Source organism: Corythoichthys intestinalis, chromosome 4 (assembly GCF_030265065.1).
Source record: "Corythoichthys intestinalis isolate RoL2023-P3 chromosome 4, ASM3026506v1, whole genome shotgun sequence".
Classification (NCBI taxonomy): domain Eukaryota; kingdom Metazoa; phylum Chordata; class Actinopteri; order Syngnathiformes; family Syngnathidae; genus Corythoichthys; species Corythoichthys intestinalis.
In genome coordinates, this window is record NC_080398.1 from 18127521 (window position 1) to 18149415 (window position 21895).

A 21895-nucleotide genomic window follows, 5' to 3' on the forward strand; every position below is an offset into this window, starting at 1 on the left:
ACAAAAATTGGGGTACAGCATGTGTTGCAAGAGATCACTTCTACGTACATGAAATATTTAGTCAATTTGAGTTTCAAATTACATTTTAAAAAGTGTCATGTTCATATTTGCCAACATGAGATGCTCTTTTGTTGTTGCCTTGTTTTGAACTGTAATTATTTTGAGTAGGTATGGATATGTCATTTAGATGAGAGGAGTACATTGCTTCACTAACTTAAACATGCCTTTAAGACAATGAACGGTGCATGGTAACATGTGCTTATATTTTTAAGTTTGGAGTGGAAAAGTGCAATTGATTTTAAATTTATATTTGATAAATGATCATAAAATTTACGAATACCGATCTTTCAATATAGCAAATTTTGGTCATTTGTGTCTTGAATGTTGGTTTTAGTCATATTAAAATATATCTCGTGGTGAAATTTTATTTTTAATATTAAAAAAATATATAGACTAACAAAGAACTTAATAAAATACAAGCCCATTGTGCTGGAAACTTCCGGTTACATATCCATTAGTCTGAAGCATGTGGCCGAGAGGTGTGTTCAAAGATTTAAATCCCCACACATGCGCAGATGGCGGCGAGTGCTGCTGGGTGCGCCATTTTTGCTGGTTTACATGGAGAGCGGAGTTGGGGAAGCCGATTTTTAAAAACCACACCAGTTCCCGGACATGAAGCGCTTCAAGGATAACAAATGAACCAGAGCGGTAGGAAATAATTAGTTTACTTTAGTGCAAAGTGTTTCGTTAGTCTACTTGCTTGCAATTTCCCCCTTGTGAGGTTGTCGGTCAAACTCGAGTTCAATGGATCCCAGGACCGCTTGGATCCAGCCGGAGCAGAAGGGACCTGCCAATTCGTTATGGATGCACATTTGGGAAACGTCTCAGGGATTTGCGACCAATTCCGGCACCGACAACCAGCTTCAGTACCAACGCAACCACGCAAATGCGATCTCAAAAGACTCCAACAGCGAATACTGTAAAAGTATAGCCCCTCCGCCACCGCTCGGTGCTGTGTTCGGGAAACTGTCGAAGCGAGACGGCGGTGAGAGGGGGAGCGCCCGAAGGAAGGGCTCCTTGTCTCCGTCTTCCTCCTCTCTGGACTCTGAGGCCGAGAGCTCGTCTCCATCCGGCTCCTCTCTCCAAATAGACAGTTTGAACGTGGCAGAAGAGGCTAGCATGTTTTTACACTACGGCGAACACGAGCTGGACGAGAACGGCGTGAGGCGGCAACACCCCCCTCCTCCGCTGTCTTTCCACGCTGCTCCCCAACATTGTCGCAGCACGCAACAATCCGGCGGCCACACCCCCGCCAGGGTGAAGAACCAACACGGTAACAAGCAGCATCATTATCAGACATCGGTCCGCAGGAGGTATATGAACCGAGCCAACGTGCACGGCGTCAACGCGCTGCTTGGCTACGGCTGCTGTGGGCAACACGCCGACTCCTCATGTAGCCTGTGGAAGACGAGGCGCTACAGCCCAGGGGTCAATGGGTAGGTACAGAGGTCATATCTTCAGGTAACTGAACTTTGTTAGCTGTCATTTGCCGAGAAGTCAGTCCCTGGAGTCAGTATTTTGACAGATCTTTCAACTATCCCAGAATATTGTTTAATGACTATGTACACAGAAAAACTACCAAATGATTGATTCAATTTCTATTAGACTTACTTTCATCAGGAAATAAAGTTTATTTCTACTTTTATAGCAGTGGTTCTTAACCTTGCTAAAGTTACGAACCCCTTGAGTTTCACACGTGCATTAACCAAACCCTTTGGAATTCGATTTTTTTTTTCTTCCAAATTCTAAATCGATATATCTAAGCTAGCAAGCTAAAACCCAAGTGAATTTCTATTCCAAATTATTCTCATTTAGACGGCATGTTTGTAAAAATGTTTTTATCTAAACAGACTACTAAACCAAGACTCGCTGAATGCGCCAAATTTAGTGAAAAACCCACAAAATGATCGCAAAATTTGTACTCAAAGCCATTATGTTAAAAAAAATAAAATAAACATGCACATTCTCACAAATCCAATAAACTGTTTAAATTTACAACAAATAATTTTGCCTTTTGATTTATTTTACACATTGGCAAATTTAACTCTATTCATTTCACACTATTTCTATTTTAGTTTTCATGTCGACATTCTCATTTTTCCACATCCCTGCCTCACAAACTACTTTCATGTCATAAACTGTGACCCAAATGTTTTTTTTTTTTTTTCAATGTAAACTGCACGTTACCCGTAGGTCTGTTGTACTTCCTTATACCAAGTGAGAGTCAACCTTCCACTTAGCAATCCCGTTTCTCTTCCCATCAGGTAGAGGACTAGCAGTTGAAAGAATTGTAATAGAGCCTGTAAATTGCGGACTAAACAGTCTAAAACGCCACTTTGCCTAGATTTGGTCAACGTCCAAAAATAGGGCCCTGCGTGTCTGAACCTTCACCGAACCCCTGTGGTTCTATCGAACCCAGGTTATTAACCACTGTTTCGTAATTTTGGTTTCAGTGAGGAAAAACAACCTTTCGTGAAAAGATGCACGTGACCAGGTACTAGGGTGTCTCAAGCCCCCTATATAAAATCACATATTAACAGATTCGGACTCGCACACCCCTTCATTGTATTCGACTTGCTAAAAGAACCAAGCACACGAAATTTCACTCCCATAGCTGGTTGCTAAGGCTTCCCTCATTGACATTCCTACTGGACTGGCATTGGTTAACGTGTCGGTCTCGCACTCTTCTGACTAATGATCGCTCTCTCCCAGACCGGTTGTCTACCTTGCATAATTCACATTGGACAAGGTGTTACATGCACTGGTGCAATACAACTGGATAGTAGCAATACAACTGAAGACAGGGAAGTGACAGCTGCACTACTGGAAGTTGGCCTTGTCAGCCATGGGGAATTGGCGGCAGTGATGTTCGACGACCTGAAAGATGAGCTGCCGCTCGTCTTCGTCCTTCATCAGGCACTGGTTGAAGTCGGTCGCCAGCTTCACCGTTCGCTCGGCAACATCATTCACCGAATTCAGCTCGGACACGACAACTGGAACTTCCCGCAGATTTGCGACTGTAGCTGGGAGAGGCAGCTTCAGGCAGTGGAACAGTTTCTGCAACCTCCGGGTGATGAAGTCGCCCAGGTCAGCCCTCTTGAGTGTAAGGGTCCTCCTTCCTTCCAGCCGCCGCAGTTCCTTCCCTTTCTCCTGAGGTTGTGCAGCATCTTGGCCTTCTCCTCTTCCTTGGTCTTCGTTGAAAACATCGCCTGGGGGGCCAAGTCCTTGCTCAAGTACCAGAGATGCCAACGGAACTTCTTGAGAACAGCCGAGCCGACTTCACTGTCAACAGCTGTGTATCTGTCCAGGTCCTCGCACATCTCCAGGTCGTTGATAGGTGCATCGATGGTCACTGGAGCTTCGAACCACCGCTTGAGGTAGACCGTCACTGCGAACACGTTGATCTTGCTCAGAGCTCCTGCTTCATGTGGAGTGAGTTGGAACTGCTTCCGGAAGATGTAGATTTTCAGCGAGTAGATGCCTTTGGCCATCCGCCCCAGGCCGGTTGAAGCGGACAACTTCTGTTCCGGGGCCCGTGAGGAAGAAGCGGGCGAGGAGGAGGAACTCGCAGTAGTCGTCCCTGTAGTGGGTGGTCTCCAGCTGGCTGTCGATAAACCCGACGACTTCGTCCTTCTTGAGACGCACCCACTCGGAGAGGTTGTCGTTCGGATCGTCGTCAAAGGGAGATGCCTTCGAGTGGTCCAGAAAATTTCATTCTGCTTTGAAGCGGACGAACAGGGAAATATCAGGGCCAGATGATCGGAAGAAAGGTAAATGGTGTTATACTTAGAGTTCGAAGACAGCCGCGATGACCAGTTCCATGCTATGATCGCTTGAAAGTGTGATTTTCTCGAAGTAAAGTCACATTCTATCAGAAAAAGACTTGCTTAAACCACCTCCCACGAGGTAAGCTTCCCAAATCCGATGAGTTTTTCAAAATCGGTGATATTTTGGGGGGAAATCCCCCCCCCCCCTTCGAGTTTCAGATAGCTTTCCTGGATCGGCCACTGTCAACACCAGGTCAAGGCAACACCGCATACGTTCTATGCATGTGAGTGCAAATGGACAGTTGAAAACAGATCAGGATGACGCCCCTACCCGGCTGGACCCTGTATACGGCATAGCAGACATTACATGTGCTCTGAGGGAACCCTAAATATTAAGTGATCACAGTGAATTTTTTCTCACAGTACTTTGGCAAGAAATGGAATGCATTGAGAGGGTGTGCGAGATTAGTTTCCTGGATTTACTTTTTTGGGACACCCTACCAGGTACCGCAAAATGCTATTTTTAAGAACAGATTTTGGTATCATAGTAATAAAAATGATAAGTTAATAAAAATAAAGTGACGAGACTGTGGGGTAATAATCTGTCCAAGTGCCCATGTTCCTGGAGACAGCATCACTTGGGGATTCTTTGATAGGCTCTGTTGAGGCTACACCCCCATGCCATAAAACACCAGTTTGAAACAAAAAATATTTGAAGGTGAGGAAAATACGATTTTAAAACTGAAAACAAAAAAGATTTAGAAGGGAGAAAAAATCTTAAGGTGGGGAAAAAAGAAAAAATGTTTATTAACATGAACATATTTCTGCAACTGGAGGAAAAAAGTTTTTATATTTTACAAGATTTAAGAAATTAACCTTCAAGTTTGACTTTCGACATATTCAGACTACAATACTTTGGCCTTGATTTAGCTCCATAGATTAAAAATCATGAAATGAAGATTGATCAATTCCACTGTAGCGCTACCAAATGTTGTATCAGAAATACTAACCCCGTATTTAGTTGATATCTGATCATCATCAAAATGATATGTATTGGACACCACAAATAAAAACAATAAAACATGGCTTTTTGGATTGGTAACACAAGTGTTAGTAGCTCTCATATTCATTGTCTATATAGTATGGCCTTAGTGTGTTGTTGTATTTGTAGGTGATAATGGTGTAGTAGTATTCCAGTTTTTTTTTTTTCTTTCTTTCTTTGTTAAGAGGGACAACATACTGTACGGTGTTCACTTATTCTCTCCATGTTCTTGGCAAAATTATGAGAAGCTGTCAGAGTATTGAAGATTTATGTTCTGGCATTAGGTACAAATGTGTGTGTGGGGGGTGTTTTTATTATTTTTATTATTTATTACTTGCATACATTGACTATATATTGAATAATTTTTTTTGCTACTATATAGTCTCCATGAAGAGATAGTTGACTTCTTCAACTTCATGTCACCGCGTCCAGAGGAGGAGGCGATGAGAAGAGATGTTGTGAACAGAATTGAGGGTATCATAAAGGAACTATGGCCTACGGCACGGGTAAGTGTAGGAGTATGTCGCATGGGCACACAAATTCAAACTTTGGTGTGGAGGTGAACCATTAATTTGCTGTAAAAGACCGGTTCTCTGATCATGATGTACAATTCAAATTTTTAACGGAAGCAAGTGAAACCATCATATACAGTGGGGCAAATAAGTATTTAGTCAACCACTAATTGTGCAAGTTCTCCCACTTGAAAATATTAGAGAGGCCTGTAAGTGTCAACATGGGTAAACCTCAACCATCAGAGACAGAATGTGGGGAAAAAAATCCCAGAAAATCGCATTTTGATTTTTAAAGAATTTATTTGCAAATCATGGTGGAAAATAAGTATTTGGTCAATACCAAAAGTTCATCTCAATACTTTGTTATCTACCCTTTGTTGGCAATAAAGTAGGCCAGACGTTTTCTGTAACTCTTCACAAGCTTTTCACACACACGGTTGCTGGTATTTTGGCCCATTCCTCCATGCAGATCTCCTCTCGAGCAGTGATGTTTTGGGGCTGTCATTGGGCAACACAGACTTTTAACTCCCTCCACAGATTTTCTATGGGGTTGAGATCTGGAGACTGGCTAGGCCACTCCAGGACCTTGAAATGCTTCTTACGAAGCCACTCCTTTGTTGCCCTGGCTGTGTGTTTGGGATCATTGTCATGCTGAAAGACCCAGCCACGTCTCATCTTCAATGCCCTTGCTGATGGAAGGAGATTTTCACTCAAAATCTCTCAATACGTGGCGCCATTCATTCTTTGCTTTACACAGATCATTCGTCCTGGTCCCTTTGCAGAAAAACAGGCCCAAAGCATGATGTTTCTACCCCCATTCTTCACAGTGGGTATGGTGTTCTTCGGATGCAATTCAGTATTCTTTCTCCTCCAAACACGAGAACCTGTGTTTCTACCAAAAAGTTCTATTTTGGTTTCATCTGACCATAACACATTCTGCCAGTGCTCTTCTGGATCATCCAAATGCTCTCTAGCGAACCGCAGACGGGCCTGGGCGTGCACTGGCTTCAGCAGGGGGACACGTCTGGCAGTGCAGGATTTGAGTCGTTGGCCGCGCATTGTGCTACTGATAGTAGCCTTTGTTACTGTGGGGTCCCAGCTCTCTGTAGGTCATTCACTAGGTCCCCCCATGTGGTTCTGGGATTTTTGCTCACCGTTCTTGGTATTATTTTGACGCCATGGGGTGAGATCTTGCATGGAGCCCCAGATCGAGGGGGATTATCAGTGGTCTTGTATGTCTTCCATTTTCTAATAATTGCTCCCACAGTTGATTTCTTTACACCAAGCGTTTTACCTATTGCTGATTCAGTCTTCCCAGCCTGGTGCAGCTCTACAGTTTTGTCTCTGGTGTCCTTCAACAGCTTTTGGTCTTGGCCATAGTGGAGTTTGGAGTGTGACTGACTGAGGTTGTGGATAGGTGTCTTTTATACCGATGATTTTAAACAGGTGCCATTACTACAGGTAACGAGTGGAACCTCGTTAGACCTCGTTAGAAGAAGTTAGACCTCTTTGACAGCCAGAAATCTTGCTTGTTTGTAGGTGACCAAATACTTATTTTTCACTCTAATTTGGAAATAAATTATTTAAAAATCAAACAATGTGATTTTCTGTTCCACATTCTGTCTCTCATGGTTGAGGTTTACCCATGTTGACAATTACAGGCCTCTCTAATCTTTTCAAGCAGGAGAACTTGCACAATTGGTGGTTGACTAAATACTTATTTTCCCACTGTATGTTAACATTTTTATTTTTATCATGACACATGTTCTCAAAATCAATTGTTTTAAAGACCACACTTTAATCATAACACTCAAATTACAATACATTTTACTAACTTGACTTTGACAAAACTCAGTGAGATTGAGGTGATTAATGCACCAGGCATTACAGATAAAGACCGGACATGACCGCAAATTATGCTTTAGTATAACTTGGAACAAGTCACTATAGCAAAAATCATGATACGAAAGCCACTCCAGAACGAATTAATTTAGTTTCTTGTGGTACCACTGAATATGGGAAAAACTGAGGCCCTTTAAAACATTAAATTGCGATTTTACAAGGCTTTAGATTTTATTGGTATACTATTCAAGCTTTGACTATCCATGAATAGTCAATTGCCGTCGGGATTCTCAGTTTATGCCAACTGATTCTAAACAACAGCCTTTATGTGTACATTAAGTCAACCACTGATTAGCTGAGTAATATCAGGGGACCTGTGACGTTGCATGAGATTGGTTCATTCAACTTGCCTGTCAGGCTTTCATTTTTGCCTGCAATTTTAGTAAACCTAAAACTTCGATAGCCTGGTGGCATACTCAAAGCTAGGAGCTGCGGATTTAGGGAGGGGCGGGGGCTGTGTCACGCGACAGCAATTTTTAATTTTTTCTGTCCAAATGACCTTTGGTCGTCTTATGCACAACTCGAGAATTGTTTCACGTGTTTTCTAGGTGGAGATATTTGGCAGCTTCAGCACAGGTCTCTATCTTCCAACCAGGTAGCTTTTGTACCTTTACTCACTTTCTCTTTGATGCTAGCGTTTTGGAAGTAAGGGGTCAATGTTTGTATTGTTGATTTAAACATAATGTACACTTGCTTCTTTATCAAGACGGTGTTCTATCAAGGTTTTTTTTTTTTTTGTTAATGGTGGGGTGGGGGAGGGTGTGTCCAAGTGCAGCTACTGGTTGGCATCCAGTCAATTATTTAAGCTTTTGGGAAAATATGCTTTGGTGTTTGACTATGTTAAGGCATAGTTGGGGTACACGTTGCTCCAGCTTGTTTGTTCAACTCGGGATGATATCATTTGGGCTTGGCGTTATAACATTTTTATTGTTTAATAGCCTAAGACAAATTTAACTTGCATTGTCAGTGACATTGACCTGGTGGTGTTTGGAAAGTGGGACCACCCCCCACTGCAGGAACTGGAGCAAGCACTGAAGAGACACAATGTATCGGGCCCATATCCTATTAAGGTCCTTGACAAAGCTTCTGTGAGTCACTCAGATCCCTATGGGATTTCATTTGGTCTTTGCTTCAATTGGTTAATTGCTGTGAATGCTTGTACACTGATTCCAACTTTCTCTTTGTCCTCCAGGTGCCCATCATCAAACTCACAGACCATGAAACGGAGGTCAAAATTGACATCAGCTTCAATGTGGAGACTGCTGTCAAAGCAGCACAATTCATTAAGAGCTACCTGAAGGTAAAATTTCATACCTTCAGGAAATATCCACTTAATTTTTCTTACCCCCCAAATCTACTGTTTCATTCTTGCAGAGATACACTGTTCTGCCGCCACTGATCTTTGTTTTGAAGCAGTTCCTGCTCCAAAGGGATCTCAATGAAGTATTTACAGGAGGCATCAGCTCTTACAGTCTCATACTGATGGCTATCAGTTTCCTGCAGGTACACTTTTCTGCATGACCAAAAACGACAAACGATATTTGGAACATCACTCTGGAACTTGTTGACCTTGTGCTTGAACAGCTTTTGTGGCTTCCTCTTCCATTAAAAATAAACATGTCCATAGAGCTAATTAAATATTAAAGGTGGTGTAAAACAATTTTCATGATTTATTATTAGTTCAATTTTTCTTTAATCTCAGACATACGTTTTAGGTTGTTTTATTGATTTATTTTCATGATTACACATTAGTAGATCCCTGAGTTTCTGGCCAGGCCCTCCCAGTAGAGTACTGTATATGAGGAATAGGTGCTGTCAGTGGCCGTTTGCCGCAATTGCAACAGCCTCGTTCATAACTCTGCGACCAAGCTGTGCCTGATGGCAGATTGGAGTTCTTCTCCTAGCCACATAACTCCAGATGATGTAGGTGCATATTTGCCTTAACTTGAAGAGCTAGTCAAACACCTGTTTATACCGGTGTTTAAAACATGAGTGGCTATTTTAACCAAGTCAGAAGTACCCTCCTTGAACAGGGCGTTGACCTATGTCCACAAACATTTTTAGATATTTAAATTTTTTTAATGACACCAGGCAAAATGAAATGGCAAATATAATGCTTACTGTATGTTTAAATATGAATATAAAAAAAAAACACCCAAGTTGGTGTGACTGGGGGTTTGTATCTGCCTTATGAGTAACTACAGTAGTAGCCAATCCAGCACGTATCCTGCCTGTTATCCATTAGTACCTTGGAATACTGTAGGTTCCATTATGTGCGCCCCTGATGAATACAAGCGGTATCCCTGTTAATAGATTAATCGTAAACCTCTAATGATGCACATTAAAATCACGATCCTGTCTCGTGGTGTGAAGCAAATGTATTTTGGAACACATTTAAGCCAAGTTAAACCTAAATATTGGCATCTGGTGGTAACTCTCAACAAAACGGGCTGATTTGTTGACAATGACCTGTGTGCTTGCAAAAAACCCGAAGGGTTGCCCAAGCAGGGAGAAAACAATTCATGGGGAGAGGATGAGACAGAGGAGCTTGTCGGTGGGCACCCAATGGACATTGGCAATGTATTTGGTGACATTGACACATCGCAAAGACGTGGACTTGTTGGTTTGGTTGTAAAGTGTCCTTGAGTGACGTGAAAGGCGCTCTGAAATAAAATGTATTATTATTGTTATTACCATCGTTTTTCAATGACTATACTGCTCTACCACCTCTATACTGCTACCTTTTTATACAATTACAAATGCTTTGGTAGTAATATCTTCATTTATTTTTCTTGCAATGAAAAAAAACCCCACAAAAGAATGGAAAAAAAATAAATAAATCATTATAATTTTACATAAAACTCCAAAAATGGTCCGGACAAAAGTATTGGCACCCTCAGCCTAGTACTTGGTAGCACAAGATTTTGACAAAATAACTGCGAACAACCGCTTCCGATATCAATCAATGAGTTACTTACAATGCTCTGATGGAATTTTAGGCCATTCTTCTATGGCCAACTGCTCCGGGTCCCTGATATTTGAAGGGTGCCTTCTCCATTTTCAGATCTCTCCACGGGTGGTCTATGGGATTCAGGTCTGGACTCATTGCTGGCAACTTTAGAAGTCTCCAGTGCTTTCTCTCAAACTATTTTCTAGTGGTTTTTGAAGTGTGTTTTGGGTCATTATCCTGCTGGAAGACCCACGACCCCTGAGGGAGACCCAGCTTTCTCACACTGGGCCCTACATTATGCTGCAAAATTTGTTGGTAGTCTTCAGACTTCATAAATCCATGCACACGGTCAAGCAGTCCAGTGCCAGATGTAGCAAAGCAACCCCAAAACATCAGGGAACCTCTGCTATGTTTGACTGTGGGGACAGTGTTCTTTTCTTTGAAGGCCTCGTTTTTTTCCTGTAAATTCTATGTTAATGCATTTTCCCAAAAAGCTCTACTTTTGTCTCATCTGACCAGAGAATTTTGTTCCAAAACGGTTTGGCTTTCTCAGGTAAGTTTTGGCAAATTTCAGCCTGGCTTTATTATGTCCCTGGGTCAGAAGTGGAGTCTTCCTGTGTATCCTACCATAGAGTCCCTTTTCATTCAGACGCCGACGGATAGAACGGGTTAACACTCATGTACCCTTGAACTGCAGGACAGCTTTAACTTGTTTGGCTGTTAGTCGAGGTCCTTTATCCACCATCCGCACAATCTTTGGTTGAAATCTCTCGTCATTTTTTCTTTTCCGTCCGCTTCTAGGGAGGTTGGCCACAGTGCCATGGGCTTTACACTTATTGAAGACACTGTGCACGGTAGACAAAGGAAAAGACAATGTATTTGGAGATGGAGTTGTAGCCTTGAGATTGCCCATGCTTCCTCACAATTTTGCTTCTCAAGTCCTCAGACAATTCTTTGGTCTTTTTTCCTTTCTCCATGCTCAATATGGTACACACAAGGCAGGTAAAGAAAGTCTGTAAAGAACCAGACAAAGAGATACTTTTGTTGGTGTGCAAGTCGGGCAAAGTGCTTCTCGGGCGGCTAGAAAGAAACTGGCCATGTGACAAAAGTATTATACTAAACCAGCCCAAATGCACGTTTTGATGTACACTACTGGCCAAAAAGTATTGGCACCCCTGCAATTCTGTCAGATAATGCATATTTTCTCCCAGAAAATGATTAGAAATTACAAATGCTTTGGTACTAATATCTTCATTTATTTTGCTTGCAATGAAAAAACGCAAAATAGAATGAAAAAAACAAAAAAAAAATCATTATCATCTTACATAAAACTCCCCCAATTTTTTATTTTTAGAAACGTTACAGCCCAAATGAAATGATCACCATAGTAGTCAATTATGCGGTTAAACCATGAAACTGTTAAAAAAAAAAAAAATCTCTTAAAAAAAAAAAAAAAAAAAAAAACATTTGGCCTACCTTGGAATGCATTCTGTCTCCTAGTTGTGTTCATCTAGCTGTGTTTTTCTTAACAGCTGCACCCTCGCATTGACACGCGGCGTGCTAACATCAACCTGGGCATTCTGCTAATTGAGTTCTTTGAGCTGTATGGGCGTGACTTCAACTATATGAAGATGGGCATCCGGGTGAATGGTGGTGCCTACCTATCCAAAGAGGAGATGCTCAAAGCCATGGGGAATGGGAACAGGCCATCTATGCTCTGCATAGAGGATCCAATACAGCCAGGTCAGGAATTATACATTTTACTTATTTGACACTGAGACCATAATATGGTAACATGCTAATACATGTTGTTACTGCATTTTATGGGAGTTTGTTTATTTATTTATTTATTTCATCAGATGTTAATTTTTTGATTTATTGTTAATAGGTAATGATGTAGGCCGGAGTTCATATGGAGTTTTGCAAGTCAAGCAAGTGTTTGACTTTGCTTACATGGTACTCAGTCATGGTGTGTCTCCTCTAGCTCGTGCGTACCCCAACAAAGAGTATGAAAGGTAATCATCCCTTTTTTTGTGTGTGTGTGTGTGCGTGTCTATACTGTGTACAGTAAAAAGCCATTTAGTGTATTCCTGAAGATTAATATGACAAATATTCCTGTCTTGCAGTACTTTAGGTCGTATTATCAAAGTTTGCCCAGATGTTTTGGCCTACAGAGATTGGACTATAAAGACGTGGGGAGCTAAGCAGTATGCGAACCAAGAGAATCAAGGTGTGCTGTTAATTAAAATAAGTTCGATCCAGAATCAAAGAAACAAGTTTTTGGTCAAGTTGGTGTGATATCGGTAATGCAAGAATTTGTCATTATAAACTATTATAGTGCGTTGTTGTTGTTCGTTATGTTTTCAGTTCTCAAATCTAATTTGAGGATTACAATAGCTGTTTTACTGGATTTCAGATGTAGAGACCTGTGAGCAGGACCTTGCCAGACTAATGCTGGTTTCTGTGGCGGATCAACGAGACACGTCCTCCCCCGTCAGTGCTGATTCTTCCTCGCCCTCTCCAGTCTTCCTCAACAGCCCTCAGCACAATTCTTCATCCTCCTCTCCAAGCTCAAACTCTTCCTCCTCTGGGAGTGACATTGTAAGGCCAAAGTATAGTTTGTCTCAAAACATTGACTACATCAGTTAATCATTACTGTGCAGGACTTCAGAAAGGTTACAGTTGTGGTTAGAACACAACTGCTGTGTCAAATATTTGGTGCCCAGTAAAGTTTTTGAACACTCCCAGCTCTTAACGCTAAACATTTGTTTTTCTTTCAAGGAGTCTGACCCTCCCTTACTCACTAACGGGGTCAATCTCCAGGCCCTTAACCTGGCCTCTGTCCATTCCATAATGCAGATGGCTGCACATCCAGCAGGCTTTATCCACACGACACCGCAGGTTGGTTTCACCAGAACATGATCGTATTGTAAAATCTTCTAAATCAGCATAATGAAGTTGCGCAACCCTGTACTGTGCTTTGGTGCTGTGGAACAAGTTTATGTTTTGCTACAAAAATTCTCATTACACTTCGAGGTCCTGATGTCACTACCTGAAAACTTAACAATTTTCTCTTGATCTCTCTCTGATTGCCAGTTCTACCTTGAGAATCTACCATCCGTCAATATGGTGCACCGGCAAATGGTACAAGCTGCGGTTTCTCAGCACTCCAACTCCACAAGCCCTCTAACCAGTCCCCTCCACCAACTCCATCACCCCCAGTTGGGAGGGCAGCACCAGCACACAAATGCCATTCGGCCAGAGTCCAAGGGCTCATTTCAGCCCCCGAAATTTGGCTTCAAGCACAACCAAAGCAGTAGCCTCCGTGGTCAAACTCACTCCCAAGGTAGTTTCAGTCCCCAGCGGCAGTTTATTCCTCAGGGCCACAATACAGAACCAGGTTTGAGGAACCAGCAGCAGTACAACTGCAACACCTGGCGACGCAGGAAGAGGGAAAATCTCCCAGCTCTGAATCAGGGCAGATGAAGAATTGAAGCACTGATATAATCTACTTTTAAAGACTTTCCTCTTGTCGTCACAAACTGCCTGTTGCATAGCCAAGACAGTTATTGGGGACCTTTTATTGTCTCCAATTGTTTCAATTGGCCAGTACTTTTTCTTCTTCTGTTCTTCCAGCATGAAGCAACTACTTGACTCAGACAGGTGAACGACAATGGTCTTAAGTCTTAACTGTACTTGGTCAAAAGGTTTGAAATTTAGAAATACTCCGTCAACATTGGAAGCACACCAGCACCATGGCTGAGTTGACAACCCAGACTTGGTCCTCGCCAGTGTCACTTCCTTTAAACCTCTCAGAAAGCAGTCATGTGCCATATTAATCAATGGGTTCATTGAGACTGACCTGTGGTCTCTCTCTGTTTTTAATATTATTGAGCCTGTTGGGTCTGTTTTTTCCCCTTTGACTAATTTCTTACTCCGAATGCATCATTCCTTTTGCAACACAATTACAGCTTGGACTCTGTCCGTTCAACTGTAGTGACACACTACCTTTCTAGCTATGCAGCACAACGCTGACTAAATATTTTCGGTGTGATGGCACAAACCAGACCTTCTCAAGTGCTTAAACTGTGATGACTTGTTTGAATGTACTGAAGTAGTGCTTGTGTGTTGGAACTTATGTTCGCTGATGTTTGTCACTGAGGTTTTTCCCTTTCCCCCCCCCCCTCACATTGGCACTTTAATGTTGTCGCATTCATGTGCAATAGTTGGTTGCTTTTATTTATTTCACATTTTAGTTGTTCTTTTTAATTATTTAGTAGCCCACGCCCACTACCACCGCTCTCCAAGTCCTCATTGACCTGTGCAATATGTGGATTTTTAAGGGCCTTGAATGAATGTTTTCCACTTTCCAACAGAAGGGGGAGTTGTGGTGGAGTGACATGGAAAATGTGCCAAAAAATTCTCAAAAATCTCCCCCATGCACACTTGTAGTTCTCATTATAATTCTACCATTTGTTTTATTGGGGTGTCTTTCCTTGAAGGGGATACTATAGGGAAATACCATTTTACCATGTATTTCCTAATGCCATTTCAAAACTATTTGGTGCTACTTCGAACCAGCAAAGTGCTTTTGTTCTTGCCTTTATCTGCTTTAAAATGTGTCAAAGCAAAAGGTCCACTGCCTTCTTGGAAGACCAAATTCTCCCGTACATAGCCAGAGCTTTAGTTCAGTGTCCTGCTAGATTTATTACACATTAATAACGTAGGATCATAATGCGTCAGACATTGTAAGACGACATTGTTTTTTTTTTTTCCCTCCCACATCTAAAAATTTAAGTCCAGACCTGCATAACCTATAAGGAATCCATTCGGTTGATATGTAAAAGGGATGTGATTTGTTCAATGTTGCAGGAGTTTGGTGGAGTCTTCGAAAAGTTTAACAAAGTTGTTTTAGCATCCTATGTACCAAACTGATACAATCAGCCTGGTTTTGAAAACGTGTTTGTTTTCAATGCAGCTTTCCAAGATAATCAGCAAGCGGTTACGTATTGACATACCAAACCAATTCCCAGCTCATGTCTATGTTGTAATTAAGGATGTGTAAATGACTGACCTATAGATGTATTCTTTTTTTTAAGTCTTAAGTTTTTCTATTTTTTTAATAAACATTTTAAACGCCATTTTTTGATTGTTTAGTTGTATATCTATTGCATGTTGGTGCTCAACCCATCAGTTTTTGTGTGCTCATGTACGAGAAAAATTTAACCAAGAAGCATCTACAATAGCTGCACGTGTATCTCCCTCAGGGTCGTCCTAGCCAAACTGTGAGGGACATCTGTATGTAAGACACTTCCACATGCAGTCTGCGTCGTTGTCCTTTCGATACCTTACCAAAGCCCCAAACCCTTGGGTGAAAATGTACTGATATTTGGTTTTGGTATCCATATCTTACAAACCATTCTTCAACCACTGGTTAGCAAAACATAATTAAACTTCTCTAGATCAGCTAGCCATGTCCTCAGATATAGAAGTATGGTTCTCATTCCGGTGGCCTGAGCTGAGAAAACTACCACAAGGTAGGAGTAAGGTAATGAGCGCTATCCATTTTCTATATGGTGTACTTAAGGTAGCTAACTGGAACATATTCCATCTGAGTTTGCATGCATTTTAAAATGCATATTTATTTATTTATTTATCCCCCCCCCCCCCCCCCCCCCCCCCCCCCCCCCCCAACTTCCACATGCTGCTACATTTACATGCTGGTGCGTTAGTTTTCAATTTATATGCGTTTTATTTTTGTTTGGTCGCATATTGGGCTCCATTTAGAAACAATGTCTGATCCGATATACTTGCTCTGACATTTCAGAATGCAAAATGAATATCCAGTAATTTCCAAATCGAAAAATGTGGTTAAGTAATACAACTGCTTATTACTGCTCCTATAAATGAAATTGTAAGTGAAAGAAAAACATACCAAAATTCGAGATATCCAGACTTTCAAGCAAAGCTAGATAAACCCAAGTTAAAAAATAAAATAAATGAATAAAACAACGCCCCATTGATGAGATTACAACTAAATTCTGACTGCTGTGAAAATTTGAATCATAAAAGCACTTATTTTTTGTTCAGTAAATGTTGTAATTCCTATGGCCCACAGAAGAGAGCACTGCTGCGCCATTTTATTTTATTAATCGTTTAATTGTCACCGCTCAAACATCAACTAATTGTATATTTGATGCTAATGAAAACCGTAGTAGACAAGACCATTTTGCAACCTGACCCACATTAGAAGAAAAGGTTTGGTAGATTATTTTTGTCAAAAATAAAAACGAAAAACACATTAAAACAATAACGTATTTAACTCTGGGGATTAAATGTACTGTATATGTTGAAAACGTTTTTGTGTATTAATAACATGGTCACCAGTTGACACCTTGCTTGCTACCGGGTCACGTTGAATAAGGCGCTATTGGAACAGAAAAGTAAACTGTTTACAGACGAGGCGTTAACATGGCGCAAAAACGATTTTTTTTCTTTACAAAAATAGTGAAAATTTCTAAAATTCAATTTAAGGTAGAAAATGAAGATGATTAGCATGATAGTTCTATAATCGTGCCTAGCGAGGAAAAGTTAGCTGCAGATATACACTGTAGAGATAAAAAAGGAAATCTATTTTTGGTGTCTTCAAATAGGTAAGAGCATGGTATTGGTAAGACATGCTTGCATTATAGCTATACAGAGGTACCTCTACATACGAAGTTAATTTATTCCAGGACCTTGCTTGTCGAAATAGTCATTTGTCGAGCAAGATTTTCCAATAAGAATACAGTACATTATAATTCCATTAATTCGTTCCACAGCCCAAAAACCTCCTCAAAATTCTGAATAAATACTGCTGGTCCTATTAAAAATGTCAGTTATACATAGCAAAACAAATAAATTATGAATAAACATCGAAATAATATAGTAATAAGAATTCCTGTAATGATGTAACGACTTGGGTTCTAATGTGGCAGACGTTTTTTTTGCTGTACCTGAACACACACCGCGCGGCTGACGTGTCAGAGAGAGGGCGTGGTAAGGTTGACCTAAAAACCTGATGAAGCTGGCGATTTCTTTGGTGATGTTACCACAATAAAAATTGTCACTTTAACTTGTAAAGACTGGCGAACGGTGGTCGGAGGAGGACCGTGGAGATGTATTGTTGAGCCAGTTCACAGATGCGCACCCCATGCTGATATTTTTTTTACAATTTGCATCATTATTTCAATGGTAAGCGTCAATCACCTTTTTTCCTGTTTCACCACCTTTACCAACCTTTTTGAAACCTGTGTTGATTTCTCGCACAAGAAAATCTGCCGTGCGTTTATCTGCGGTGCTATCATGTCGTCGTATTACGAGCATGTCGTCGGATGTAGGAACAAATGGCGAATCAAATTTTACGTCGGATGTCGAAAAGATCGTGTGTCGAAGCGATTGTATGTCGAGGTACCACCGGATTATTATTAGGTGTTGCTGTTAAGCTTCAGCCGTTGGTTATACGTGTGCAATTGACCTGTGGCCTTTTAGTTTTCAAATATGTTCGTGTGTCATTGCGGCGTCTCGCTGCGGGGATTTTTGTTAAAATACACGGGCACTTTTATTTCCAGTACAAAAACTCTAACACACACTATAAGTCAACTAGAATGCTGTGTTTGTAGTAGCATAGTAATAGTACGTAAACTATCCAGCATGCATTTGTACTGCCATTGTGCACACCATGTATGGAGAAAATTCGCGAGCAGGACAAATTTGGACCAAAACGGCTGTTTTTGGATGGCACAAATTTAAAAAGATCATCAGCACCCCCTGCTGTGAGTCACTTCTAGCGCCCCTGCGTCAGGGCCACTTTATCCAACGGGCTAGGGTGGGCTGAAGCCCAGGGGCCTACGATCGAGGGGGGCCTGTCAGCGCGAGTGATTCTTCGCTAGCAAATCAAATAAGATTGAAGAACCTCCAGAAGATCAATGGGCCTTTTCTTTGCTATCAACTTCATTACTAGCATCACAGCAGGTAGTTAAAAAAAAGTAGTTAAGTTAAAACCCTGTTTTTTATTTTTTCCCCCAGACTGTTCCGAGCATTGTAAACTACATTATAGTTATGGTTGCCTTCAGATGTAGTGTATGAATGAATGTAAGAATGCCTCCTAATACAAACATATGACAAAATGAATGATGGAAGCAAGTATGTTTTTAGCAATATCTTAACATTTTTAAGAGTGGCATCCATCCATCCATCCATTATCTTCCGCTTATTCCGGGGTCGGGTCGCGGGGGCAACAGCTTCAGCAGGGAAGCCCAAACTTCCCTCTCCCCAGCCACTTCAGCCAGCTCCTCCGGCGGGATTCCAAGACGTTCCCAGGCCAGCCGAGCGACATAGTCTCTCCAGCGTGTCCTGGGTCGACCCCGGGGCCTCCCGTCGGTGGGACATGCCCGGAACACCTCTCCAGGGAGGCGTCCAGGAGGCATCCGAACCAGATGCCCGAGCCACCTCAACTGGCTCCTCTCAACGCGGAGGAGTAGCGGCTCGACACCAAGCCCCTCCCGGATGACCGAGCTTCTCACCCGATCTCTAAGGGAGAGCCCGGACACCCTGCGGAGGAAACTCATTTCGGCCGCTTGTATCCGGGATCTTGTTCTTTCGGTCACGACCCACAGCTCGTGACCATAGGTGAGGGTAGGAACGTAGATCGACCGGTAAATCGAGAGCTTCGCCTTTTGGCTCAGCTCCTTCTTCACCACAACGGACCGGTGCAGAGTCCGCATCACTGCAGACGCTGCACCGATCCGCCTGTCAATCTCCTGCTCCCTCCTACCCTCACTCGTGAACAAGACCCCAAGATACTTAAACTCCTCCACTTGGGGCAGGATCTCATCCCCGACCCGGAGAGGGCATGCCACCCTTTTCCGGCTGAGGACCATGGTCTCGGATTTGGAGGTGCTGATCTTCATCCCAACCGCTTCACACTCGGCTGCAAACCGCCCCAGTGAGAGTTGGAGGTCACGGCTTGATGAAGCCAACAGCACCACATCATCTGCAAAAAGCAGAGATGAGATGCTGAGGCCACCAAACCGGACCCCCTCAACGCTTCGGCTGCGCCTAGAAATTCTGTCCATAAAAATTATGAACAGAATCGGTGACAAAGGGCAGCCTTGGCGGAGTCCAATCCTCACTGGGAACGAATTCGACTTACTGCCGGCAATGCGGACCAGACTCTGACACTGGTCGTACAGGGACCGAACAGTCCTTACCAAGGGGCTCGGTACCCCGTACTCCCGGAGCACCCTCCACAGGACTCCCCTAGGCACACGGTCGAACGCCTTCTCCAAATCCACAAAACACATGTAGACTGGTTGAGCGAACTCCCATGCACCCTCGAGGACCCTGCCGAGGGTGTAGAGCTGGTCCACTGTTCCACGGCCGGGACGAAAACCACACTGCTCCTCCTGAATCCGAGATTCGACTTCCCGACGGACCCTCCTCTCCAGCACCCCTGAATAGACTTTACCGGGGAGGCTGAGGAGTGTGATCCCTCTATAATTGGAACACACCCTCCGGTCCCCCTTTTTAAAAAGGGGGACCACCACCCCGGTCTGCCAATCCAGAGGCACTGTCCCCGATGTCCACGCGATGTTGTAGAGGCGTGTCAGCCATGACAGCCCTACAACATCCAGAGCCTTTAGGAACTCTGGGCGGATCTCATCTACCCCCGGGGCCTTGCCACCGAGGAGCTTACCAACCACCTCAGTGACTTCAACCCCAGAGATTGAAGAGCCCACCTCAGAGTCCCCACACTTTAAGAGTGGCAATTTGTTTAAAATAGATTATTGTAGATGATGCGTTCTCTGGCCACAAAAATTTTGCGCCAGCGCCATATGGCTATAAATTCATAAAGCTGGCCACCACCTCTGCAATAAACACCAGCAGTACATCAGTTAAACAGATCATGCAATTGTACCACAAAATAAAATGAAAAAATCAATAAATACAATACAGTGCATCACAACAGTGAGTACACCCCTCGCATTTCTGCAGATATTTAACTATATCTTTTCATGGGGCAACACTGACAAAATGACACTTTGACACAATGAAAAGTAGTCTGTGTGCAGCTTATATAATAGAGTTAATTTATTTTCCCCTCAAAATAACAAAATATAGCCATTACTATCTAAAACCCTGGCTACCAAAGTGAGTACATCCCTTAGTGAAAGTTGTAAATATCCACATACAACACGTCAACTGTCAATATTTTTTGTGGCCACCACTATTATCCAGGAATGCCTTTACTCTCCCGGGCATGGAGTTGACCAGAACTTCACAGATTGTCACTGGAATGCTCTTCCACCCCTCCATGACGATGTTGTGGAGCTGCTGGATATTTTAGACTTTGCGCACCTCCACCTTCCGCTTCAGGATCCCCCAAAGATGTTCTATTGGGTTCAAGTCTGGAGACATGCTTGGCCAGTCCATCACCTTTACCCTCAGCCTCTTCAGTAAAGCAGTGGTCATCTTGGAGGTGTGTTAGGGGTCATTGTCAGGCTGGAACACTGCCCTGCGACCCAGTTTCTGGGGGGGAGGGGATCATGCTCTGCTGCAGTATTTTACAATACATGTTGGAGTTCACGTTTCCCTCAATGGAATGTAACTCACCAACACTTGCAGCACTGATGTAGCCACAAACCATGACATTCCCACCACCATGCTTGACTGTAGGCATGACGCATTTATCTTTGTGCTCCTCACCTGGTCGCTGCCACACATGCTTGAGACCATCGGAACCAAACAAATCAATCTTCGTCTCATCAAGCCATAGGACATGGCTCCAGTAATCCATGTGCGTTGTTGACATGTCTTTAGCAAATTGTTTGTGGGCTTTCTCCTGTACCGTCTTCAGAAGAGGCTTCCTCCTGGGGTAACAGCCATGCACACCAATTTGATGTAGAGTGCGGCATATGGTCTGAGCACTAACAGGCTGACCCCCCACCTCTTCAATCTAGGCAGCAATGCTGATAGCACTCCTGTAATGAGTTACGTGACATTTTGGAGGGAAAATGACAAGCTGTACTCAATTTGGACATTTCGGGATGTACGTAGTTTCTAAGGGGTGTACTCACTATTTTTGCCAGGGGTTTCGATATCAATGGCTATATTTTGAGTTATTTTGAGGGGAAAATAAATTAACTCTATTAAATAAGCTGCACACAGACTACTTTTCATTGTGTCAAAGTGTCATTTTGTCTGTGTTGTACCATGAAAAGACATAAAAGAAATATTCAAATACTTAAATATCTGCAGAAATGTGAGGGGGGTAATCACTTTTGTGATACAAACATTTGAAGTAATTACTTGAACACTGTATCTTTCTGGACAGACTAAACATCTAAAACAGACGGCTATGGGCCTTATTTTGGGGGAAGGTGACAATGTGTTATTTGCATGTACAAAGGTTGCCTGTTATACTGTTAAGCGCAACGGACGGACAGACGATTAAAAAAAAAAGTATTATATTCATGATACATTCATATTCCATGCTGTTCCCATCTGGCTACTTTGATTAAGCACTGTATATACCACCCTTGGAAGTAGCCCTTTGAACCCATCTCCAATAATAACAACACTAATAGTTTATTGACCGTAATAGAATGTAATACACTGTAAA

The 21895-nt window shown here is 42.5% G+C and overlaps 1 protein-coding gene across 2 annotated transcripts; it reads left to right on the plus strand.

Annotated features, from left to right (window-relative positions):
* The first annotated feature begins 495 nt into the window (after nt 1-495).
* LOC130914733 (terminal nucleotidyltransferase 4A-like) lies at nt 496-15368 on the plus strand. Of its 2 annotated transcripts, XM_057834186.1 has the most exons (13): nt 496-708; nt 816-1496; nt 5252-5375; nt 7832-7878; nt 8251-8371; nt 8476-8583; nt 8658-8786; nt 11766-11976; nt 12122-12248; nt 12360-12463; nt 12650-12834; nt 13015-13134; nt 13330-15368. In XM_057834186.1, exons 2-13 carry the CDS (start codon nt 865-867, stop codon nt 13717-13719), a joined length of 2298 nt encoding a protein of 765 aa, XP_057690169.1. In that variant the 5' UTR covers nt 496-708; nt 816-864; the 3' UTR covers nt 13720-15368. The 2 variants fall into 2 exon arrangements, with proteins under 2 accessions (XP_057690169.1, XP_057690168.1); XM_057834185.1 differs by having other exon boundaries at nt 497-1496.
* The last annotated feature ends 6527 nt before the right edge of the window (nt 15369-21895 follow it).

What these genes read in the sequence shown, in the direction of transcription:
- LOC130914733 (XM_057834185.1), top strand. Translation starts at nt 805, where the DNA reads ATGGATCCCAGGACCGCTTGGATCCAGCCGGAGCAGAAGGGACCTGCC. An exon ending in TCATTAAGAGCTACCTGAAG is followed by an intron (nt 8,584 to 8,657) that starts GTAAAATTTCAT and finishes TCATTCTTGCAG; the next exon opens with AGATACACTGTTCTGCCGCC. An exon ending in AGAGGATCCAATACAGCCAG is followed by an intron (nt 11,977 to 12,121) that starts GTCAGGAATTAT and finishes TATTGTTAATAG; the next exon opens with GTAATGATGTAGGCCGGAGT.